The sequence below is a fragment of the Octodon degus genome, unplaced genomic scaffold (genome assembly GCF_000260255.1).
Source record: "Octodon degus isolate 3935 unplaced genomic scaffold, OctDeg1.0 scaffold00280, whole genome shotgun sequence".
Taxonomy (NCBI): domain Eukaryota; kingdom Metazoa; phylum Chordata; class Mammalia; order Rodentia; family Octodontidae; genus Octodon; species Octodon degus.
The window spans coordinates 453,494-480,216 of record NW_004524856.1 but is presented as its reverse complement, the minus strand read 5'-3'; the positions used below and the strand labels follow the sequence as shown (position 1 = coordinate 480,216).

General features: G+C 43.1%; 1 protein-coding gene across 1 annotated transcript in view; it reads right to left on the bottom strand.

Annotated features, from left to right (window-relative positions):
- The window catches only part of Hdac8 (histone deacetylase 8), a 274,832-nt gene that overhangs the window by 32,746 nt on the left and 215,363 nt on the right, over nt 1-26,723 (bottom strand). The window contains exon 10 of the mRNA XM_023707099.1: nt 1,759-1,864. Within this exon, the coding sequence (XP_023562867.1) occupies nt 1,759-1,864 (106 nt within the window). The remainder of the gene's footprint in view (nt 1-1,758; nt 1,865-26,723) is intronic.

The following is a 26,723-nucleotide window of genomic DNA, read 5'->3' as shown; positions in this document are numbered from 1 at the left end:
TCCTTTACTAGTTCTCCATTTGGAGCTATGTGCCCGGGGGCACACCCATTTCTGCACACACAAAGGTGTGAGCGAAGAGCTGAAGAGGCTTGCTACTATGTGTTTGGATTCCTTTGTCTGTTGGTTAGCAGGACTGAGAGGCTGGATGCGAGTAAAGGGCAAAGTTGAGTGAAGAGAGGTAAGAGAAGCTGGCCCGAATCAGTCCTGAGGGAGATAGGAAATATGTTCTGGGCCTCAAAGGCAGGAGGAAACCAGGGAGGGCTTGCGAGTGCTCATTTGGGTAGGGCATGATGGGTAAGACTGGGTCAGGGCCAAGGCTGGGACTGTTCCGAAGGCCTTAAAGGCTGAACAAGGGAGGAGGGCAATGTGGTTAAGAAGAGGACCTGTGGATTCAGTAGGCACTGACTACTCAGAGGGTGGCAGCTTGAAACAGTGGAGTCAGGAGAAGACAGGGTGAAAAGGATCTTAAAAGGCCAATAAGCAATGTTGTGAATATAATCATAATCATGTCTATAATTTTCTATAGCCAAAAGAACCCAGGAAATGGAGCCCTTATGTATGGACTTTATTGTTGTCACAGGCTGGGCTCTGCTAGTGGATATAGGTCTTCTTCTTCTTCTTCTTTTTTGTACTGGGGATCAAACTTGAGACCTTGCACTTGCCAGGCAGGCACTTAAGCCACTGAACTATCTTGCTGATACAGGTCTTATATCACCCACAGGAAAGACTTTCAGGACCCTATAAGACCGACCCCAGCATCACACAGATCTCCTCATGTTGGACTGGATTCCAACGTGGGAGTCAGAGGTGGGAGAACTGGAGCTATCTTGGTTATTTTATGAATAACTATAGGAATTTCATTCCTCTGATATCTTTGTTTCCCTAACTTTGTAAATAATTAGGATTTCATTTTAATAAAAATAATTAGGATTTCAACTGTCTCTCTTTCTTAATAGGCAAATAGCTGACCCTAATTCTTAAAAGGAATGGTATATATGAGAAATGAGTGGTAAAAAGGTACTTAGGACCTGGAGGGGAGCTCTACTGGAGAGCTGAGAACAGTGACCCCAACAGCTAGAGGGCAGAACAATCAGGACAACAATGGCTGGAAGACTGCCATTTCCTCTCTGCCCTATGGGCAGAACAATTCCTAGGTAGCCAAAGGGGAGGGGAGGGCCGGCAGAACAATTCCTAGGTAGCCAAAGGGGAGGGGAGGGCAGGGGAAGAGTGGGGAGGAGGAAAAGGCAGCAGATCCATCCCCAGTACTCTGGATGACACTGGGGAACCTATTCCCAGGCATCAGAATCCCTGATACTCATCGCGCTTCTAGTTTCTGAAGGCACTGCTGGATAGAGGAACATCCACACCGAAAGAGAAGGTCAGCAAATTCCCTTCCTACTCTGACCCTCGGAAGTCTAAATCAACTTAAGCTTCTCTTGTCTTAAAGAGGGTCATGCTATTGCTATTGGGCTTTTGAAAGAAAAAGGGCATACTTTAGAACTTCTTTTTCCTTGGTGGTACCTACAGTTGAACCTTTTGTCCTTCTGAAGGTGACATTAGCTGGCCAAATGACAATCCCAGCCAGAAGGGCCTGTGTAGAGTTCTAACTACAGGCTGTCAGGCCCAGAGGAGGTTCCCCTTCAGAGTCAGTGAAAGAAGGAGCCACCAAAAGACAAATGGTACTTGAGGAAGTGCCTGCCGATAGGCCACCACAGACTGGATGGACTAATGGGTGGGCTAGGGCAGGATTGTGCTCACCTTTGATGTAGTTGAGGATTTGTTGGATTCTGCGGGGCTCATTGCGGTCTGGCCGGCAGCTTGGCGTGATTTCCAGCACATAATCAGGACCATATGCTGTGAAAAACTGTAGGGAAAAGGGAAAGACCAAAAAACAGCTAAACCACATAAGACCTCCAAACCGAACCAAATACAAACAGGACCATCAAAAGGAATTTAGCACTACCGACAAGGCTAGGAGGGTCTCCCCGGGCAGAGCAGGGCGCTACCACAGGAAGCTGGCCCTGGTGGCACTGCCGCCTGTTCTCAAGCCACACTTGACTGCTCAGTGCCCTTGCCAGCCATCTCGTGCTTTGCCTTCCTTCCCTTGGGATCTCTGCCATCGCTCTTTCCTAGGGCCTGTGAAAGCCCACCCCCAGTGCCTGCTGCCTGTGGCAAGCCTTCCAGGCACAGCTCAAATATCACCTCCTTCACAAAGCTGTCCCTTATTCTCTGCCACCTCCCCCCCCCCCCCCAGCATTCTGTTGGTATCTCTAATGGCCCTCATTCAAATAGACAGCATTTGGCTGTGTATCACAAGCAGGTCACTGTGCTGGCTGCTGTGGGGACTCAGAAATTGGGTAAAACTTCCCTTGGGTCATGGATGGAGATTTTTCAATAGCAATCAGCTCCCCTTCCCTGACTGTGTGCTCCCTGAAAGTAGGCAGCCCCTGTTTCATTCATCTCCAGGAACCTCATAGACTACAACAATTAGTTGTCTATTAGCTCTGGTTGCCTTGAATTCCAGGTCCTAGCAATGGCAAACGACTCTCGTTTCTCTACTTCAGTTTTTTCTCTGCATATTTATTTGCTTTTAAATTCAAAGAAGCAAAATAAAGATGTGTGGACTCTATGTCCAGCCCCGTAGAGGATACCTTGTGACTTTTGGTAAGTCACAATATCTGACTCAGCTTCTCTGTTAGGGCCCACTGTGGGGAAGACACTGTGACAAAGGCAGTCATTCAATTGCGATAAATTTCTGAATGGGAAAATATGCAAACTACGATTTCTGTTTAGGTTTTAACAGAAATAGTATTTGTGCACACTCTCTGGAGAGAGAGCATATGGTCCTTAACATTATATGCTCTCAACAGTGATACTGTTAGGTGCTAAGTAAACCAGGCAAATTCAAATTTTGTGAAAAAATAGCACAGTGGACATGAAAACAAAGATTCTGGTATCTGTTATGATTTTGATGTCATTCAAAGAGCTTCAAAAAAACCAGAGCTATTGTGATTGTTACCAAATTGTCCTTGTTTAAAGTCTGGATGTACATCTGGTACCGTGGGAGATGTTGTGGAACAATCTCTCGGGAATTTTAACAGTGCCTTTGTGCAATTCATGAGCGTAATTTGATGGGGAGATGGCGTTTGCACATCTATGACAGAAATTACTACAATTTAATTTTAATGAAAATGATCAGGACTGTGCCAATATTTCTTTCTTTCTTTCTTTTTTTTTTTTTTTTTGCGGACCAGGGATTGAACTCAGGCCCTTAGAGCTTGCCAGAGAAGCACTTATTCCACTGAGCCATCTCCCCAGCTCCAATGTGCCAATATTTCTAATGCCATTTGTATGTGTGTGCATTTACGTGTGTGTGCACGCGCACACGCATAAGGATGCATGCATGTGTATCTAGAATGGTAGAGGCTTAGCCCTTTCTGCTGGAGTTATAACTGTCTGATGCCTGACACCCTAAGTTCTGGAAATGGGAGACACCTTCAGAGAGGTCCTTTTTGGCAAGCTTACAGATGGTGCAGACACGAGGGGTTATGTGGGGGACACATCCAGAAGTTAACCCCCACCATGGCTGAGGAAATCAGAGAGGCTTATATTTTTAGCCAAGAAGGGCTGCTCAGTCTCAGCCTGAGGCCCTTGTGGACCTGGCTGTGGAAAAGGAGGCTTCAAACAGGTGCAATACCCTCTCCTGAGGCGGCCTCTTCTCCAGAAAGTGTCAAGTGATCCCCTCATCTCATGGCTATGGAAGATAGGCTTAGAGGGCAACAGAGGGAAGGCAGCTGAAACAAGGCAGCCCCTCCAGGAGCCCCAAACCTCTGGCATCAATGTGCTATTAAAAAATCAGGGGCAGGGTACCTAGCTGAGCTACTGGAGGAAGGAATGTTCTGTCTCCGCTTGTGGAGATGACACTGATGATCCTTGGTCAACAAGTCATTGTGAGGTGTGTTTGGGCCTGAGGCTTTGGAACAACATGTCCTCTCTGGTGAGCACCTACTGTGCAGTTACCCACATTCCCCCACCATAGTCCTCTGACTTACAGCACTTGTCTGCTCACCATACGGCCAGAAATGATGGTCATGTGACAGAACTCAGCTCTACTCTGATCAAGCCTCTTGTCCTGCCTCTATTTGTACCTGGCTCTAACAAAGCCATATGGTGGCCAAAGCAACCCATTCTTTGCTGAAGTAGGCTCCCTGCAGGTAATAGTCAAGTTTGGATTTCTGAACTTCGCCCCACTTTTGCCAGCCAAGTATTATCCCCAGGTCCTGCTTATTGGCAGGGATAGGGGGCACAAATGCTTTATGAAAGTCCTTGTGTTGGGAGCCGGTTGGCTCCACAGGGCAGCTGGCTGGTGCTGGTTTGGAAGACTGCTTGGAGTTGAAGGAAACATTAGGCTATATCTAAAGCAAAGGTGGAGGGCTGGCCAAATAGCTCAGTGGATTAAAGCACCCCTGGGGTGCGCTGAGACTGCAATTGAGATCAGGGGTGTGTGTGTGTGTGGGGGGGTGCCTGTAATCTCAGCTCTTGGGTGGCTATAAACAGGCAGATCACTCTGAGTCTGATCTAGTAGTGAGATCCTGAACACCCTGTAGACCCTTCCCTAAGATACAAAATAAAATAAAATAAAATAAAGCAAAGGTGGTGCCCTCTTCCCTCTCTGGCTTTGCCAGGACATTTTTCTGTCTCTGCTTTATGTTATATTTTTATTTTTGCACTGGACTATGAACTCTATAAAGGTAGAAAGTTGTCATGTTCTCTTTGCATTCCCTATAGAGTCTAACTCAAGTCATCACAAGTTTTCCTTAAATAAATGCTGAATTAAATTAATTCTCTAAGGCTTTAGCTAGCTGTTCAAACAGTTCATAGAGTCAGTTCATACAATGAGCAACTTTTCTGGACTCTGGAGGAAGCATGATGAGGTAGACCAAGCACTAGCTTTGGAGTTGGGGAGAGCTGGAATTTGGTGCCTGGATTTAGCTGTGTGCCTCAGGTAAGCTTCTTAATCTGTGTTTTGTCCTGTCCACCGGAGGGATGATAAATGCTGATCTCATTTGCGCTGTTTAGAGTCAACAAGATAATATCTATTGAAGGGCCAAAGTCAGGGCCCAGTACACAGTAGGACTTTGATAACTGTGAATTCCCTTCTCCTAGTGTGAGAGGCCCTGGCCTAACCCTGTGTCATTCATACCCTAAGAAAGGTTGGGTGAAATGCTTAGGACTGAGGAGAGAGAGCCTGCTCTTCCTGCTAGACCAAGCAGAGTTGTCCCAGCTTCCTTCCTCACTTGCTTAAGTCATCAGCTCAGCTGAGGGCCTGTGCGGAAGTTGACTTCTGTCGTAGTTTCTGGTCCTAGGGTCCTGCTGCTTGTTACTTACTGGCGAGGTGGAGAGGAAATATGATCATAGAAGGCAAAAGAGATGTTGGGGTACAGAGATTTGGCCAGCTGTAGACATAGCTTGAGGCCCCACCCTGAAGCTGCATTTCAGCCCTGAAGAGGAAAGGGAATGGGCACTGTAGCCATCCCACTCCCAGACAGGTGGAGCAGGGATGAAAGAGGTCAGCTGGCCTTGAAGGCAAAACACTGGCTTTGATCTCAGAAAAGGAAGAAGGAGGTCCTAACCCCTTACTATCCTTTTCCCCTTGGTACTCCTTTTGCTTTTTGGGTTTCAATTTAAACACTTTTCAGGGGAACATGGTACTGGGAACTGGGCAAATGGAAGCTATGATGTGAAGTGAAGGGTTGGGAGTTACGGGTGATGGCTTCCAGGCTTTCCTGACCCAGGGACCAATGAACAAAGGAATGCGAACAGCTCAGCTCCAGATCGGGTCAGCCCACATTTCTTGTTCAATTCTTTCCACTCTTGCGCACACAATAGAAACAGCATACAATTAGATGTTTGGTCAAAAGATATCAGAAGGAGTCTCACGGTTGCTGTTAATTCTGCTGTAATTCTGTTTGGCCACAGGAAACCAAGCCACAGACCTGAATCATCTGGTCCTCTTATCCTCACCTCAGCATTTAGTGAGTACCTACTATGTACCATGCTAGGTTACTCACTGGGGTACAAAGTAAGGCATATTCAATAAGAGGGATTATTATAGAGAAGCATAATGAGTGATTTAATAGTAGATTCCAAAATACAGAGCTCGACATGGTGGGGCACACCTATCTATCAGTACTTGGGAGGCTGAGGCAAGAGGATCATTGGGAGTTTGAGACAAGTGGAGGCTACAAAGTGAGCTCAAGATCAGCCTGAGCTGCATAGCAAGACCCTGTCTCTCACAAATCAACTAACTTAATTCTCACAATCAAACTATATGGTAGGTGCTGTCATGGTTTGGCTTTGAAGCACAGAATAGTCAGGAATCACAGAAGTAGTTTACACAAAGCTGAGATTTGAACTTAGGTTATTTTGGAAGTCAGTGCTAAACACAGGGAGCCTGTAGATGGCTCCAGAAGTGACTGTGGAGTGGGATCTGGTCAAAGGAGCTTGGGGGATGGGTGAGGTGATTCCAACAGAGCCTGGGCAAGGGTAAGAAGCAAGAGCAGGGTGTGGTGGCACATGCCTGTCATCCCAGCACTTGGGAGGCTCAGACAGGAGGATTGCTATGAGTTCAAGGCCAGGCTGAACTACAGGAAGAACCTGTCTCACTCCTGTCCCCTACTCCCCAAAGGCAGAGAGCAAGAAACAACACATAATTAGGTATAATTATGCTGGGGTTCGGGTACAGGGAGGAGCAGGACACCAGGCTCGGGAGGTAGGCAAGGGTTTCCTGGTAGGCCCTGCTGAAGCATTTTCTCTTATCCAAAGCAAGTGGTTCCAAGAGAGTAGATCCTGTTTTGTTCTGGTACAATGCTATTTCCCAAGGTAATGCTGACACCTAGTAGGTAGTAAGGGAATATGTGCAGGGTAACGAGTAGAATCTTGGGAGAGGTACAGAAGCTTTCAAACAAGGGAACCAATGGGTCAGCTGTGCATGTGAGAGGGCTCACTGGCCGGGCTGTGGTTTCCGTAGGGGCAATAGAAGGGGGGGGCACCAGTTGGCCTGGGGATGGCCCTAGGGCTGGAATGGTGACAGGTGTGGGGGGAATGGAGAGAAAACCTTTAAAGTTAGCTCTCTGGAAGATGAAACAATGAATTAGATGTGGGGAACATGGAGGAAGGGCTAGTCCAGGGTTTCTGGAGGAGCTTTAGATAGGTGAGGGCAGAGGAGAAGGCTTGGCAGTAGGGTACACCAGTGCACAGGGGAACTTCTGTTCAGAGTGTGCTGCAGGTCAGGGCTCTGGTGCCATGGTGGCCTGGGTGAAAGTATGCCCCACTGATGAGCGAATTGGGCCTATGGCACGATGTATGCTGTGCATGTGGGAATTACCAGTGTCAGAAAGGGAAGGCATCAGCTGAGACTGTCTTGGCCAGTGGGGCGTGGCTTGGGGGCCACTGGAGAGGACAGGAGAGGAGAGAGGCAAGGCAAGAATCACAGGGAACAGTAAAAGTCAGTGCAGGGTAGGGACAGAGGCTGGGCTAGAGTGGACTGAAAAGCTGGAGGGGGGAAAAGGAGATGAGAATTACCTCCTTTAAAAATGGGCTTGGTAGCAGGGCATGGTGGTACATGCCTGTAATCCTAGCACTCTGGAAGACTGAAGCAGGAAGATCGCAAGTTTGAGCATAGCTTAGGCAAGTTAGCAAGACCATATCTCAAAATAAAATAGAGCAAAAATGGGTTGGGGATGTAATTCAGTGGAAAGGTCCCGGGTTCAATCTCTAATGTCACCTGTCCTCCCAAAACCCCCCACAAAAAACAAGCAAAAAACCCCGAGCCAAAACAAAAAAACAAACACACAAAGTGGGGAGAAGTCGAAGTTGATTATTAAGATCTGGAGTCTAGCTGAGTGGGAGAATTTCAGTGCTACTGATGGAAGCTGAGGTAAACAGTGGGCAAGAGCAAGGGTAGCTAAGGGAAGGCTTAGCTTCAACCAAGTTTGAGATTAAAAAAAAAAAGGTCATCTGGGTCTCAATGGCTAGCAGGTGGCTGGGGTGTGTGAAAGTGAGGTCCAGGCAGGGGACTCAAGGTGCAAAATTGGGAAGTCTAGATAGAGAAGGCATTTGGGGGCCAGAGCGCTACTGAACAGAAGACAAGCAGCAAGCAGAGAGGGAAAAGAGAACAGTGAAATCTTCTGGAAGCTCAGGGACGGGAAGCAGCACATGTAAGATGCTTCGAGGACTCTACCCACCAAGCCGGAAGTATGCTCTCACGGTGAAGCAGCCTCCCCTCCCCTGCGTCCCAGCCAGCTGGGGACACAGTGGCACTGCCTCTGTCTGGCCCCCTCTTTAGTGGCTCTCAAACTTGTGTTAACTCCACTTCTACCTTTTCTTAAAAATTATACTCAATTCTATCTGGGCAAGCCCAAGGTTAGTACCAGTGTCTCGAACAGACCTGCGAGGTTTGCAGTTGGGAATTTGTTCCTGTGAGACCGTAGCAGGGGCCCTGGGAAGGAAGAGCGTTTCTTGTCTCAAGGAACCCTGTGAGCAGAACTCATCAGAGCCAGAATAACACAATACTAGCACTCAAAGAACCTGGGTGTAACCAGGATGGAAACAAAAAGCCTCTTTTTCCCAGAAAAACATTTCTGTTTACAGGAAATTTGGTTACATATGTCACTGATGGTACATTTTAAGGACATAAAATTGCAGTGGTATTATTGGGAGTAAATTTTATTGCCATGGTTTTCCAGCACAAACAAAATAATAACTCCATTACTTACTTGGACTGGACCAAATGGAAGGAAGCAGCACAAGAAACGTGACTGCCGGCAGGGAGGGGTGGGGGTTTTGGAGCATCCAGAGCCCGACTGAGAGGTCACGGAGATAGGATGTTGGAGATAATGTGCCATGCACAGTGGACATGAGGATGAAACAAAGAGCGGACTCTTAGGTTGCTGGAATGGAGACCTGGTGTCCTGTCTAGACTGCGTCTGTACCCTGCTGTGGTACTCGCCTCACTCTTTGAACAGAGTTGGTGTTTAAGAACAGTGTTTAGGAGCTCTTTGTTTGAATGAACAGGATATGGAAATAGGATTTTGAATTTTTTTTTTTTGAGAAAGGATCTTACTATGTAGCAGGTTGGCCTTGAGCTTCCTGTGATCCATCTGCCTCAGCCTCCCTCGTGCTGGAATTATAGGCATGTGTCACCATGCCTGGCTATGGAAATAGTTTTATTTATTCAGGTTGTTCTTTTTATTTGTTTCTTTTATGCTTTTTAGTGCTGGAGATTGAATTCAGGGCCTTGAGTGTGCAAATCACACATTCTACCACTGAGCTACATCCCTGGCCCTTGTGTTTGGTGGCATTTTAACTAAATTGTTATTGAAAGAACAATTTAGTTAAAATTAAGCCAAATGGGTAAACCTGGGACATGTTATCTTATTTTAGCCCAATTACATTTAAGTGAAGAATATGCCTGTGAGGCTTGTGCCTAGATGTTCCCCAAAGCCTCATGCACTCATAGGTGGGGCCTTTCAGAGGTGGCTGGATCTAAGAGTGTGTGGTGCTGGGATTCAGGGCGTGTGATTACCACAGCAGGCTGCTGATTGGCTTGGCACAGTTCTGGGTGTGGATAATGGGAAGGCCTCCCTGGGTGTGAGCGCTCCCCGCCCTAAGAGTGCTAGCCTGGACAGACTCTAACAGACTGGAAGGGATAGAATGAGGCTTCCGGCGTTTCTTGCTGCTCTGCTACTTTGCTGCCGTCTGCTCAGCAGAAGCCATCTCTCCTCTGTGATGCTCCTCTGCCATGCTGCCCTGCCATGAAGCCAGCAGCTAGGAACTGAAACCTCCGCGAACTGTGAGCTAAACCATTCCTCCTTTAACTTTTGCCACCAGATATTTTGTCTCAGCAACAAGAAAGTAACTAAGACAATGCCTAATATTAACAAATCTTTTTCTTTTCTTTTTTTTTGGTGGTACCAGGGATTGAACTCAGGACCTTGCGCTTGCCAGGCAAGCACTTATTCCACTGCACTATTTCCCTGGCCCTAACAAGTCTTAGTTCATTAGGTAAAATACTTAAGAGACTTTTTGAACACATGCATAGCTTTTTGGTATATTTAGCCTCATTAGTAAAGTTCCTGTATGAGTCAATCCATAGTGTGTGTGTGTGTGTGTGTGTGTGTGTGTGTGTGCACGCGCACAAGCATGTATTCTGTTAGGTGCTGAGCATCATTCTAGGTCTTAAGGAAAAGCTAAGAGCAAAAAAGAATGAGAATTAATAAAGAAAAAACTATTTTTGCACAGTGGAGTATTACTCTGCCACAAAGATAAATTTGAGTAATTTGTAGGAAAATGGATGCAACTTAAGGCCATAATGTTCAGTGAAATCAATCAGACACAGAAACTTAAAGACCACATGGTTTCTTTTATGTGAGAAACCCAAAGTTTAAATAAAGAACAAAAAGATAGATAATAGGATGTAGGGAGATAGAGCTTTGGCAAAGGGATAGAGGGAGGGGGAGGGAGAGAAGCGGAAGGGGATGTAAAAGAAATTGGATGCATTATCTGCAGGCCCCAGCTGCCCACAAGGAATATATAAGCATCATGCACTACATACATATACTAATAAAAATACCTTAAACAAAAGAGTGACGGGAGATAGTTCAGCGGCATAAGCACTTGTCTGGTAAGCACATGGTCCTGAGATTGATCACTGGTACAAAATCAAAAAACAAAAAACAAAAACAAGAGTAGGGTCTGGTAAGTAACTCTTTTTTTTTTTTTTTTTTTTTTTCAGAGCCAGGGATTGAACTCAGGCCCTTGTGCTTGCCAGGCAAGCGCTTATTCATTTGAGCTATCTCAGGGCCCTGGCCCTAGCTCAGTTCTTTAAGTGGCTGCTTCCACAAAGCTGTCAGCCTCAGGTTGCTGTAGTTCGATCCCCACAACACTCCAGCCAGCCAAAAGTGCACTGCAGGCATTGGAGGAGCAAAAAAAAAAAAAAAAAAATCCTCATTTGAGCTATCTCCCTGGCCCCTCGTGAGTACTCTTAAGGAGATGATTATCTAAAAAAGAAACGGGCTGGTGAGATGGCTCAGTGGTCTAAAGCACCTACTTAGAACAAGCTAAACAAAGCACAGGGACGGCGGTTCAATCCCCCAGCACCACATGCCAGCCAGCCCGCCCCCTTGGTGGGCTGAGCTGGCCACACACACACAAAAAATAAATAAATAAATAATTAAAAAAATAAATAAAAATAAAAAGAAGAAACATAAAATAAAAATAAATTTAAAAAAGAAAGGTATAATCACAGTAAAGGCAGAGCAATAAATCTAAGCTAAACCATGTGGTGAGTTGGTCACAGTACAAAAAAATGCCCTCACGGGCATGTGTGGCACGGGACAATGACTTGTCTAAGACCATAATGCGAACACTGTAACATAACAGTTAGGAACTTGAGTATATGGCTTCAGATTTTCAGCCAAGTAGGCTTTCTACTATATAGTAGCATCTTAGTTCATGAACCTAATTTGTTCTATGATTTTGGAAAAGATGGCCATATTTGAGTTTGTGTGGGAAAGACATCTGTGGATATAGTTGTCATCTAATGTAAGCAAACACAAAATTTTGCCAAATTCTTCTGTTTGTGAAACAAATTGCAAACAAAAGTGTTTGTGAACCAAGGTACCACTCTATAATGATGTGATCAAAAACTGGTTAAGGACTGAGATTTTTGCAGGGTGTGAGGGTGCACATCTGTGATCCTAGCACTCTTGGAGACTGAGACAGGAGGTATGCAAGTTTGAGCCCACTTAGCAAAAACTTGTCTTGAAATAAAAAAAAAATTCAAAGGTCTGGGAATGTAGCTTAGCGGGAAGGCCCTGGATTTAGTACCCTGTGCCCACCCTTCTAAAAGACAAAAATGGGCTGGCCAGACAGCTCAGTGGATTAAAATACCTGCTTAAGGCAGACACAGGGACCAGGGCTCCCTGGGCTGGTGTGCTGAGAGGGCAACTGAGACTGGGCGTGGTGGCACACACCTGTAATCCCAGCACTTGAGAGGTTGAAAACAAGAGGATCACTATGAGTCCGATCTGGGTAGAAAGACCCTGTGGACCCTGTACTAAACACATAACAGCAACAAAATAAATAAAGACAAAAGTAAAATTTTAAAACTGCAGTTTCTCGAGCTCTCTGGCATGACCCTTAAATCTTTACTCTGCCATTTACTAGCCATGCAATTTCAGGCAAGTGAGTTAACTGTGCTGGGCCGTGGTTTCCTTCTTTGTAAACTACAAAAGAATAACACAACTTACTTTATAGGGCTGTTATGTGAATACATGAATTAATTCATGTAAAGCTCTTCGAACACTACCTAGCTCATGGCAAGTGCTTGGTAAACATGAAATGCTCTCTGCTCTCCTACCACCAGGTGCAATATCAGCTGTACCCAGAAATGAAGTTCTGAATGCAGTGGACAGTGATAAAAATCAGATTTCTTTACAAGTGTCCAATGAGACTGCATAAGAATGAATTTTGAAGATCTTAGGCTGTCTCCCAAAACTGGTAAGCTAGAAAGAGGAGCAGTGAGATCAAGAAGAGAAGACCTCCAAGTGAAAGTGACTAAGAAAAATGGAAGGGAGGGGGACAGAGTGAGACGCTGGGGGTGGTAGGAATGGGAATGTGAGAAAAGTGACAGAAAGGAAGAGATAAAGTGAGGGAGTTGGGCTGGGGAGGAGTGAGGACGCAGGAACTGAGAAGGAGGCAGGAGCTACAAGGGCAGGGTGTGCTCTTAGAGGTGTGGGGGCCGAGTCCTGGCTAAGACCAGTATCTTCCTCAGGTCACTGCTGATCCTCAAATTTCCACTATTGGAAGGAAAAAAAACCCTCCTTCATAAATATGTGCAGGTCCAAATCTGGTTATACCATATGCCTGTTAATCAAATGAATATTTTGGAAACAAGCCTATACATGCAGCTTTTTTACATCAAATTTTGCTTCGGCCAAGGAAGCAGGGAATATTGCTTAACCTGGCTCGTTGCTAGGCAAGTACTAAGATGACTTCGCAAACTGATTCTACTGGAGGGTGAGCAGGATTGCCTTGGGTCGATCCCTAACCCATGCTGAGCAGCTGCTCTCTCTCCAACACTTCGCTGCTAAATTTCTTAAAACCCGTCTCTTCACTGCTTTGGTTTCTGCATTTCTCAGACAAGCTAATCCACCGCAGCCTGGCCTCTTCCTATCTCCACTGCACTGCTGTTTTAGAGGGGGAAGGCAAAAAGATTTTAGCTTGTTGGTAACGCTCACTGACTGGTAATAGCTTGCTTGAAGTACTGTGTTGAGGGGGATTCTGAGGCAAGGTCTAGATTCAGGAAAACAGGCCACAATCAAGTTATAACATCCATCCGAGTACACAGTAGGTGAGCTGGGGGCTGGGGTCATATGCGCCCTGTATTTGTTATTCTTGAATTAGAGCACCAAGAAGGACAGATGGAAGGTCAAGTAAGATGAGTGGTCACTGCAAAGACATTAGGTTGGATAATTAGGAAGTCGTTCTCCCTCATCACTGCTGCTCTTGCTATTCCTTCTCAGTTTCCTTCTCTGGATCCTCTTCCTTTATCTGTCTGTGAAGTTCTCTCTCTCTCTCTCTCTCTCTCTCTCTCTCTCTCTCTCTCTCTGTCTCTCGTCTCATGCATGCTCTGTTGCTGTTTAATTACATCTGTGCAGACTCTGAGTTCAGTCAGTATTTGCTGTAGCCCCTGACTTGCATTTATAATTGTTGGCTGGACATTTCCATGTGAAAAATTTGAATTCTTGATACTTAATGTGGTTCTAAGTAGAACTAATTCAGTATAAATCCTTTCAAAGAGAATATTCTTTTTTTTTGTTGTTGTTCACTCAGCACTGTGGTTGAGTCCTACAGAATGATAAGCTCCTTGGCAAAGATTTGGACTTATGATCTGAATGGGGTAGTGTCCTTGTGCTTTGTTTACAGGCACTGGGTTTTGTGCCTTTAGGATTTCTGCAATGATACAATTTAGCGGATCTCTGTCTCTGAAATTCCCATTGTTTGATAAGCAATGATTTTTCTCACTCCTTGTCAAACAAACAACCTTCCTACATATGGGAACTACGTGAAAGGAGGGAGAAAAGCACAGGATACTCCCAGGACTGGCAGTCTCCCTCAGGGACAGCCTGATAGTGAGTATGATACTTTGGGTATTACAGTACCTGAAAATATTTGCTGGTTATCTCCTGGGGCAGGATGCAGAGTGGGTAGGTGCTGAAGCAGATGAAGTCTCTGGCCTTGAGGAGCTTACTGTTTAGTAGGGAATGGGGATGTGCAGAAGCAATTACAGTAAGAGGAATGTCAGAAGAGAGTCAGGCCCAGGGTGGCACATGCTGTAATCCCACTCAGGAGCCTGAGGCAGAAGGAGGATCCCCAGGAGTTCGGGGACAGCCTATGCTATGTAGTGAGTTCAAGCCCAGCCTGAACTAATAGTGAGACTTTGTCTCAAGAAGGAGGAGAAGGAGAAGTGAGTCATTTTTCTAGGCTAGTGGGACCAGTGGGAATTACTAATTCTCAGTGTGGGGGCTGGATAATGAATAAGGCTTCATGGCGATGGAAGGCAATGGAACTGAACTTGAAGCATGAATAAGATCTAAATGGGATGGGAGAGAAGGTAACAAAGGCAGAAGCAGCAGAATGAGGACAGTGATGATAGAGTCAAACAAGTCACCAGAAGTAATTTGTAAAGAAAGAATGGAGTATTGGGTCAAGAGCAGCACCAGCTGAACCCTATCATTAACTCTCTGCTCTGAATCACACATCCTTCTTTCGTGATGTGTGTGATACTGGTTGATAGGCTTTGCAGAGAGGGGAAAGCTGGGGCTAGATCCGGTACTCCTGAGTGGGATTTGTCTCTGGTGGCTGTATCTGCAGCATGACTTCTGGTTTCCTAGATGGGCTCTGTTCTTCCTCTGTGTTCCCATGGCCCAGCTCTGAACTCCGTTCTAGTATTTATCACGTTCTAGTATAATGGTTTGTTTCTTTCTCTACCTCTTCCTAGTTAACTAGTGTTCTCACCAATGGCGGGAACTAAGTCCTATTCTTTTCCATACCCTTGGTATGGGCCTGGGGTACAGTAGGTGCTCCATACATCTTATCTGGGTGAATGAATGATTCTGACCCGTGGCCAGTTGGGCCTGCTCATTGTCAGCAGCTGAGATGACTTAACACAAGAGATACATAAAAAATGAAGGGCAGGGCTGGGGAGATAGCTTGGCAGTCTAAGTGCTGGCCTTGCAAGCGCAAGGACCAGGGTTCAATGCCTCGTACCACATGCTGTACCACTGAAACCAGATGTGGTGGCGCATGCCTGTAATCCCAGCACTGGGGAGGCTGAGGATAGGAGGATCACTATAAATCCAAGCTGCATAGTGAGACCCTGTACCAAATACATAAAATAAATAAAAATTTCTAAAAAAGGAAGGGCAGGCAACCAGAGGAGGTGAAAAACATGCAGCTTTAATGACATCATGAAAAAAAAAGAAAAGAAAAGAAGGCAAAGACAATTGTTCCCACTCAGGCTTTAACAAATGACCCTCACTTCTGAGCAGTCCTTTTTGCGTGTTCTCCCATTCATTTTTAAAAATCCACTCATTGAAATGATTCTAATTATTCACAGTCAGTGGCATATCCCGGAACACTTAGTTTACAAGCAATTAAAATACACTACAATAGATGTATGCACGTTGAACGTGATCCTGCTGGTAAGGATGGGATGTATCTTGGGGTAGAGGTGTTTCCCAAGGTTGTACTTTATCACTCTGCATCCACTATACTACTTTGGTTTGAACCTGTCAAACACCTAGAGGTACCTGGCAAGCGGGAGGCCGAATTCCATGCTCAGCCAGAATGAAAACTGGGAGGAGGGAGGACGGAGTGGGTTTTGCGCTTCTCCACTCTCAGCTATCTTATGAATGTGTGGGTGTCACCATGACCCACCTACCACCAAGGAAGAAAGCACAGAGCCTTCAGAAGGCTCCTCAGAGCTGTGATCAGGGGCTTGGTGTCCAACAACATTGCAACCACTAAATCCTTCAAAGACCTGTCCCTGCACTAAGAAATTGGGGACATGCATCTCTATCCCATGAACCTTAATGGTAGTTTGTGAGGATGAAAGGAAGAATTTTTTTTTATTTTAAAGAGGAAAAAGAAAAACAAATAAGGAGAGCAAGGGCCAGCCAGAGAGCTCAGTGGATTAAAGCGCCTGCTTAGGCAGATGCAGGGTTCGATCCCCGGTGTGGCATGCCATGCTGCCTGGGGTGCACTGAGGTGGCGATTGAGACTGGGCGTGGTGGGGCGCGACTTGGGAAGCTAAAAACAGGTTAACCACTATAAGTCCAATCTACGTAGTGAGACCTTGTAGACCTTGTACTAAATACATTAAAAAAAAATAACTAGAAGGCAGAAACAAAGCAACATATAACAAAACAAATGGTACAGAATTTCAAAACAAGAATGGAAAATTAACGATGGTTGTTATGCTAAGTATTGTTACCTCAAATTTGTTGCTCAGATTACTAGATATAGGTATGCAGCATTGATCAAACAATTAAACATTAACTTTTAAAGGAAGAAATTTGGAGAGCCCTAGAGACCAATGTAGGGCCTTCTTTTCCATTACAAAAAAATTCAACTTGTGGCTCAAAGGCCCACATCAAGGTTCTCTAGGTAAATTTACTCATCAACAGATTAACAAAATAACACTTAGCCTTTGTATTCTAATGGTTTAGTTAAGTATCCAACAAGAATCTGGGTGTGGTGGTGCACATCCGGTACCCAGGAGGCTGAGGTAAAATAGGTTTGAGTGAGTTCAAGGTCAATTTGAACTACATAGTGAGATCTTATCTCAAAATTAAAAAAAGAAAAGGAATCCACACAAGGATGATTTATCACCTACCTACACTCAAATGGACAGAGTTCTAATGTCCCTCTAATAAAGGTAGTAGCCAGCAGCTAAATAAACACCATTTGGTTGACTATAGGGCACATGGTATATGGACATCCCCAAAGACTGTGCCATTTTCTTAGTGGTAGGCTCTGCTTTCTTAGGTTTGTCTCTCGGGGGGAAAAAAAGATCTTTTTTTGCCACTTCAAGAAACCTGGAGTAGCAGATAGTGAAGCCATTTGATCAGCCAATGTGACTGGTACAAAATCTAGGCTGAATAAGACAAAACAGCATATTTTAGCACTAGCTTTGGAGCTAAGATCACAGGAATGTGAAGGCAAACGTACTGCCACAATAGCAAGGCAGAGAAACAAAGGCAGAAAACCCACCTTGGGAGTGATGGTCTACCTTGAAGTCTGACCTTACATTATGAAGGCCATGAGATACATTAATACCAACTTGTTTGCCCTTCCTATTTGCTTACCATGCTTCTTTCTCGTTAGACTGTGAGCACAGGTCTTAGGAGCCAGGCCACAGGGCATAAATATGCTTTCTCAGCACAAAGCATATGTGGGTACAGAGATGGCCCACATTTAAGTCTGGCTGAATGAATGAGCATTTAAACAAACAGAAACTGAAGTCATTTACTGGGTCTACCCAGGATGCAAGCAAAGGCCCATCAGGCAGTTCCTGGACATGTTCTATCTGCTTCTTCAACACTGCGTTTACCTGCTTAGCAGCTCGCTTGGCGCCAACAAGATGCAAGAAATCTGCTGTCCACCATGGCCTAAGAAGCATGGAGGGGCCAAGGCCTCTGGGACTCCTGGGCTAGTCTCTCAGATTTATTTATTTATTTATTTTTCTTAGGTTGATTTTCACAGCTCACAAACATGAGCTGTAAAGTCCTACTCCTCACTCTCGCCCCTTAATCCTGCCATGCTTGCTACTCAGGAAGCCACCTACCAGTATGGGTAGCATCACTGAACACATCTGAAAACTGAAAATACATCCGTCACCACAGAGAAATGCCTAGTGTGTGGAGCCTGGTCCGGCCAAGGCTTCACAGAGGCTCTGCTCAGCATCCAAGGCCTCTGCTCCTCCTTCTGATTCTGCTAATGAACCCAGTGACTTCTGACATACTGGCTCATTTTGCATTACTCATCTCCAAAATGGGGAGATTAACGAAGATGTTATTTGGCATGAGTCAATGAGAAGCCTGACTGAGGTCTCTGTGGAGGGGACGCAGTATCTGATACTAGCAGAAACCCTCGGGTTTTTTTTCTGGTCTTTTGAGACAGGTTTTCTTTGTTTTCCAGGCTGGCCTTTCTTTTTTTTCCAGGCTGGCCTTGAACTTACTATGTAGCCCAGGCTATCCTCGAACTTATGGTGATCCTCCTGCTTCAGTCTCCCAACTGCTAGGATTATGGGCGTGTGCCACTATACCTAGTGTTTTATTGTTTTTGTTGTTTGTGTTTGACTGTTGTGAATTGCTCTGTCTCATGCCCAAATATGCAGCCCATGGACCGGAAGGACAGACAGGAAAACAGGTACCACGGATGAGAGAGAAAGGTAGAGAACAGAAAGGACAGGATGAGAAGTTCAGTTGCAAGCTCGCAATCAGCTGGTCTCCCACTCCCTGGTAGGGGCTAGAAGCACCAAGCGCTGGAAGCTATGCATACTGGAGCAGTTTAGTATTGAAATAAAATAAAACTGTGATGAAGGCATCCTGACATGTAGTTAATAGTACACATAATGATTATTGTGCTGGAGGGTAATTAGGCATAGTAGTAAGCAACTCCCAGCAATGACTCTAATTACTGTTACTTTTATGTAGCTGAACCAAAGATTTACTGCATGACGTTAATAGGGAGGTGGTGACCAGGGGTGGGTGGACAGCAGGTACAGCACAAATCTGGTGGCAAGGCATTTCTCTAGTTCTCCTTTCCCCACCCCATCCCAATGTGACACTTGTTTCGCTTTTGTTCAGGAACAGAAAAATAGCTGATGAGCAGCTCAGGACTTCAAAGACTAGCTCCTTTCTCTGGCCAGGAGGAGGCCATCTGGAAACCTTCAGGGCAGTGGGTTGATTGTACCACTGGAAGCTCTAACAGGTTCACCCTCACTGCCCTGGGGATACGGAATCCGGGATGTTTAGAGGGAGTTAAAGCTGGCTAGTCCCTGCTTACCCATGCGTCCTGAAACTTTGCCACGTAGATTTAAAATTGAAAAGTACATATGGGGTATATGGTCCTTATTTGGATCCAAGTTTGAACAAATTCTTGTAAAAAGATATTTCTGAAACAACTGGTTAACAGATACTGATATTAGATTATATTAAGAGAGGATTAATTTTGTTGAGCTTGATCACAGTATTACAATTATGTTAAGAAAAATGGCAGTTCTTGGACCAGGGATATAGCTCAGCAGCACAACGCCTGCCTAGCAAGCTCAAGGTTGTGAGTTCAATTTCCTGTACCAAAAAAAGAAAAGTGGTAGTTTTTTAGCATGTTTGAGGCCCTGAGTTTGAGCCCAGCAACTCCTCCCACTAAAAGCAAAGATCCTTATCTGTTAGAGATACATAATGAGATAGTTACAGGCCATTGGCTGTGAAATGATATGAAAACTAAGATTAGCTTTAAAATTCTGGAAAAAGATGGGAGATAGATGAAATAAGAATGATGGATGTTGACAACTGTTAAAGCTGCGTGATGGGTCCATAGGGCTGCATTATGTTCTTGGGGAACACAGGAGTGAACAAAGCCAAGTCCTCAGGGAGAGAGTGCATGTTTTTGGAGGAGACAGTGAATAAACAAATAGATATGTAATATTGTAGAGGGTTGTAAGTGCTACAAAGAAAAATAAAGTAGGGTGAGAGGGGTAGAGAATGTCGGATAGTCAGTTGCTCAGGACCAAGCCTGCATGACACCTGACCCTTCCAAGCTTTCTCAGTGCTCCCTGCAACCAGGCTTTCTGCTTCTGCTGCACTCCTTGCCATTCATTCTCGGGGTTTCACCAAGGGAACCTGGGATTCTCAGCCTGTGTAAATACCATGCTTGACTTAATTCTCCTCTTCTCCACTGACAATCTATAGCCTCTTTTGAAATGTTTTCCAGGTGCTCCCTCCTCTAAGCCCTTTGCTCCTCCTTCTCCTGCTACCTCCATGCTACCCCTCCCGGCCTTCTTTGCTTCTGGAGCATCCTTGCATATGACTTATACAACAGTACTCCCCCCTCTGCAGACTAGAATGCTCTTTTCACTAGACTGAACTCTTGAGGATAGAAAGTACCATATATCTTTTTGATCTCTCTGTCGCACAGGGCCTAGAACACAGTAGGGAACCTATGTATGCTTGATGAACAGATGGATGGATAAAAGAAAAAAATATACTGGCTAGCAGAATGTCAGAGGCTTGGGAAGTAGCCTCACCCAAAATCAAGTGCTGGGGAAGCAAAATGGCTAATGTGTACTTAGATTCCAAAGGGAGAAATGAGATCAGTAGCTTTGGATATGTTTTAAACTCTGTGATGATAATAATTAACATTCGGGAACCGGGGAGATAGCTCAGTAGAATAAGCACTTGCCTGGCAAATGCAAGGGCCTGAGTTCAATCCCTGGTTCTGCCAAAAAAAAAGATAATAATTAATATTCAATATTTTTGCATAGATATTAGATTACAACTGCCTGGGTTTAATATTGGCTCTATTGTTTGTTACTTCTGTGATTTTGGGCAAATTACTTATACTTTCTGTGCCTCAGTTTCCTTATCTGGAAAATGTGAATGGTGACAATATTCTGTGTTAAATGACAAAGTTCTGTAAAGCAATTAGAATAGCATCAGATATATAAGTATTATGTAAGGGTTTGCTATTATTATTCATGATCATGAGCCAGTGATTGTGCTAAATCCTTTCTTTATTCTTTCATGTTTATTGAATGTCTGCCAATTCAAGGACTTGGAGATAGAGAGCCTTCATAGAACTTATATTTGACCTAATTTTATCCTGACATAGTAAGAGGGAGATACCAAATATAGCTTCATCCCATATAAAAGAAAAGTGAGGCTTAAAGCTATTAAATAAATTGCCCAAGGTCACAGAGCTTGTAAATTGAAAATTAGAACGGTGTCTCTGGGCTGTGTTACTCTAAACACTGTTCCAGAACAGGAGTAAACAAATTACAGCCCATGGGTGAGATCTATCCTTCTGCCTTTCTTTTTCCTTGAGATATAATTGATCCTTTTAAAGTACATGACTTAGTATACTCAGAAGGTTGTACAACTAATTCACTAATTCCAAAACATTTTCATCACTCCAAAAGGAAACTCTATGTCCATTAGGGTTTTTGTTATTGTTGTTGTTTTTGTTTTTTGAACTTGGAATTTCACTCAGGGCCTTGTGCTTTCCAGGTCGGCACCATGCCACTGAGCTATATCCCCGGCCTTTTTTTGTTTTTTTGAGACAGGGTCTCACTGTATAGTTCAGGCTGACCCTAAACTCACTATGCAGCCCAGGCTGGCCTCAAACTTGCTGCAATCCTCCTGTCTCAGTCTCTCAGTGTTGGGATTTCCATGCCTGGCTCCATTAGGTATTTATTTCTTCTTCCTCTGACCATTGGAAACCAGTTTCTATCTCTATAGCTTTGCATATTCTGGATATTTCATATAAATGTTATAAGAAAATATATTACTTTTTATGTGTTTTTCATTTAATGTAATGTTTTCAAGGTTCACTCCTGCAGTGACATTTAATAATTCTTTATTCTTTTTATTGTTATGGCCCAAAGTGGAAACAATCCAAATGTCTATTAGTTGATCAATGGATAAGCAAATTATCTATCTGCACACACACACACACACACACACACACACACACACACATGTGCATGGGCGCACACACACTCAGCCCTTGGTTTTTTTTTTTTTTTTTTTTTTTGGTGGAACCGGGGATTGAACTCAGGCCCTTGCACTTGCCAGGGAAGCGCTTATTCTACTGAGCCATCTCCCCAGCCCCCAGCCCTTGGTATTGTAGGGATCTATATCTATATCTATGTCAACTCAATCAACAATGGATTGAAAATACTAAGAGAAAAATAGCATTTGTATTGAACATGTACAGACTTTTTTTCCTTGTCGTCACCCCCTAAACAATATAACATAATAACTGTTTCTGTAAGGGACATGAGCACTCTCAGATTTCACTATCTGTGGGGGTCCTGGAACTAACTTCCCAAGGATACCAAAAAGACATCCCCTGTTTTTGGATAGGCAGAACTAAAACTGATAAAATAGTAATATCACCAAAACTGATTCATAGATTCAATGCAATCCCAATCAAAATACCAATAGCATTCTTCACAGAATTAGAATAATCCTAAAAATCAGATGAAACTAGAAGAGACCAAGAATAGTTAAAAAAAAAAGTCTCAAGTAACAAGAGCAAAGCAGGAGGCATCTTGATCGTGGACTTCAAGTTGTATTGGAAAGGTACAGAGATAAAAACCTCGTGGTACCGGCACAAAATCAGACACATAGATCAGTGGAAAGGCAGAGAGGATTCAGAAATGGCCTTTGGTGTATTCAACAAGCTCATCTTTGCCAGAGTGGCCAAAAACCTGTGCTGGAGGAAAGACAGATTCTTTTAACAAGTACTGCTGGAATAACTTGTTATTCACACACAAAAGATTGAATCTAGCTAGACCACATTTCTCATCATGTACTATGCGAAAATGAAAATGGATCAAAGATCTAAATGTTCAAACAGAATCTCCTGAAAGATAAAATATGTACAATTCTTGAAGATATAGGTATGGGCAGGACCTTTCTCAACAGAATCCCAGTTGTACACGAAATAATATCAAGAATCAACAAACAGCATTATATCAAATAAAAAGCTTCTGTACAGCAAATGAAACCACCAACAGAGTGAAACGACAACTTATAGAATGGGATAAAATTTTGTTAGGTATTCCTTGGACAGAGGAGTAATATCTAGCATATATAAAGGACTCAAAAAAATTAGACATCCTCAATAAAAGACCTAATCAAAAAATAGGCAACTGAAATGAATGACACTGAAGAAGGGCAAATGGCCAATAAATATTGAAAAAATGTTGAACATTTCAGGCCATTAGAGAAATGAAAATTAAACCAACTGGGATCCTGTCTTCAGAAAATACAGCTACTATCAAGAAATTAAATTATAAGAGATGCTGGCAAGGCTGTGCGGGAAAAAAGGAACCCTTCTACAGTGTTGGGAATGCAAATTAGTACAACCACAATGGAAATCAGCCTGCAGATTCTTTAAAAAACCACAACTAGACATTCCATTTGACCCAGGTATTCCCCTTCCAGGTATCTTCCAACAAAAGTGAAAGGCATCCTATTACTATGATAAATGTTTACCTATGTTTACAGCAGCACAATTCCCAATAGCTAAATCTTGAAAGTGGCTTACATGTCCATCAATAGTCGAACAGATAAAGAAAACATGGTACTTGTACACAGTGGAGCGCTCCTTTGCCATAAAGAAGAAACTGGATTCATTTGTAGGAAAATGGACGCACCTTGAGATAATAATGGTAAACAAAAGAGACTGGACACACAGGCTTAAATATCACCTGGTTTGGCTTGTATGAGAAACCAAAACACACATAAGAGCAAGACAAAAGATAAATAATAGGAAACTGAGAGATCTTTCACAAAAGGGAAGATCAAGAGTTGGAATGAATGGAGAGGGAAATTAGGGGAAGGGCGTTAAAAAGCAATTAAGATGTGTTAAATACACGGACCAATTCTCACAAGGAGTGTAAACATTATGCACCGGAAACATGTATTAATACAAATAAAAAATACCGTGTTTCTATTTTTTTAAATTTATTGTGATTACAGGTGTGTACCACCACACCCAACTTATTTTAGTTTTTTATTAGTATATGTTTCCAATACATATAATTACATTCATTTTAGGAATATTATTCTTCTCTACTTAATGTATTTCACTGTAATTTTTATTTTTATTTTTTTCTTAAAATTCCAGGTTCTGGGGTTTATTATTCCAGATTCCAGGATTTCCTAACCCCAAATTTGAGACTTCTTCGCTGATCCCCCCCTTTTTTTGTGGTGGAACCAGGAATTGAACTCAGGCCCTTGCGCTTGCCAGGGAAGGGCTTATTCTACTGAGCCACCTCCCTAGCCCACTGATCCGCTTTAAAACAGGGCCGAGCCTGATTCTGCTCCAGAACTCTCATTCTAATTTTTACTATTTCCTTTCCTTTGCTTGTTTTAGATTTAGTTTTCTTTTTCTATTTTTTTGTTTCTACAAAACTTTAATTTTTAGTTGTAGTGCAATTGTTTTTGCAGGACAATTTTTTTTCTATTTTCTTAAGGTTAAAAGGCTGGGTTATCAATTTATGATTTTTTTTCTTTTTTAAAATGATATTTGCAGCTATAAACTTCTCTGAAAATGCTGCATTAGACAGTAATGCCTTGTTTTATTATTGTTTCTGTTAGCAAACAGTTTGGTTGTCAAACAAAAGAATTCTAAAAAACTTTGCTCTGTTCATAAACTCCACATTGGGTAACAAACACAACCATAGCTACCTTCTCCACACAAACATAAACATGGTCAACTTCCCCCAAATCACAAAACACATTAAGATCATGAACCACGGTGCCGCTGCATTCCATAAATGTTGTCATGTTTTCAATCCATCTCAATGTTTCTAGTGTTTCTTGTGTAACCCAAGTGTGCTTTTTAATTTCTATATATCTGTGAATTCTTCAAATGTCCTTCTTCTGGGGCCTGGGGAGATGGCTCAGTGGAATAAGCGCTTCCCTGGCAAGCGCAAGGGTCTGAGTTCAATCCCAGGTTCCACAAAAAAACAAAAACAAAAACAACCCCCCAAAACAAATGTTCTTCTATTGATTTTTAATTCCACCCCTTTTCATGTAATTGATTTCCAAAGTACTTTTAGTACAGGTAGCAAATTGGGGCTGAGAGACCACTCCTCTCCAACCCCCCTTGTATTTGAGAAACATCCCAGGGTCAATACTCCTTCCATTGTTGAGACGAGTAGAAAATAAAATAACAAAGACCCAGGAAATCTTTGGAGCTCCAGGCTGAGCATATGCAAGTTAGATCCTGAGTCCTGACCTTCAGTAACCTTTCCCCCATTCAAACCTCATTAAAGGTTCATAAATATGGACTGCATCTAATGCATGTAATTTAATCAGAGTGAACTCTGGGACACACGTGTTATAGCGCCCCTGAGATGATGCAGTACTCTGTCAGTCATTCCTGTCAATCTGACCTAGCGATCCAAGAGAGACACCCTGGCTGGGGTGTACTGTGTGTGTGTGTGTGTGTGTGTGTGTGTGTGTGTGTGTGTGTGTGTGTACTTCTTTTAAAATCCAAAAGCCTCATTTATCTGTGTGCTTTTTATTTCCTTGTTGCCCCAACACCACTTTTTGTTCATGCCTGTCCTGAGCACATCTTCCTGTCATTCTTAATAAATGTAGCTTTTTTCTTTTACCTTTAGATGTATACTTGCAAGAATCTGTCAGATCTACCATGCAGTATCACTTTTGCATGATTTCAGTCATTTTAAATTTATTGCTATTTTGCTGCCTAACATATGGTATGTCTTGGAAAATATTTTATATGTACTTGACAAGAATATATATTTTGCCCATGTGTTCAAATCTATTTCCTTGTTAATTTTCTTACACTATCGTTTTACTTTCAACCTATGTGTGTCTTTTTCTTTTTTTTTTTTTTTTGCGGTGCTGCGGATTGAACTCAGGACCTTGCCCTTGCCAGGCAAGTACTTATTCTACTGAACTATCTCCCCAGCCCCAATAAGCTTAAATCAGTTCTTTATGAGCAACACAATAAAATAATTGAGATGTTTTTCAGTGTTGGGGATTGAACCTGGGGCCTCATGCATGATAGACAATGGATCATTAAAAAATCCATTTTGTCACCAGGCATGGTGGTACATGCCTGTAATTCCAGCTACTTGAAAGGCTATTGCAGGAGGATTACAAGCTCAAGTCCAGTACTTAGCAAGTACTCAAAATAAAATAAAAAAGGGGCTATCGATACAGATCAGTGGTAGCATGCTTCCTAGCATGCATGAGGCTCTGGAATCTATCCCCAGCACAAGGAAGGAAGGAGCAAGCAAAGAAAGAAGGGAGGGAGGGAGGAAGGAAATTTTGATAACAAAAGAATCCACTTGCCAATCTCTAACTCTCAATTGGAGTGTCTTGTCATTTATACTTAATGAAATTACTGTAAGCCATGGTTTATGCATACTTCATTGCTATTTGCTTTTTATATATTAAACTTTTTTGTTCCTCTACTCTCCACTACTTCCTTTTTAAAATTAAACAGATATCCTCTAGTGTACCATTTAAATTCTCTTGTTAATTTAAGTGTATATGCATTATTTGTATATAAATATATGCATACATATGTATATTTTTATTTTCTTAATGGTTGCTTGGGAATTATAATTAATATCTTAACTTTTAACAAACAGTTTGGATTAATACTAATTTAACTTCAGTAACATACACTTTGCTCATTTTAGATATTCACTGAATATATTCAGCAATTTCTGTAAAAATTACACAGTGAGACATTTTTACCAAAAACAAAAACAAAACATCTACTTTGCTCCTTTAAGGTTCTATTCCCATACCCCTCTGTTGTGTCTTTGGTGCCATCCAAGCTGTATCTTTAACACTGTATACTTATTAAAGCAGACTTAAAATTAT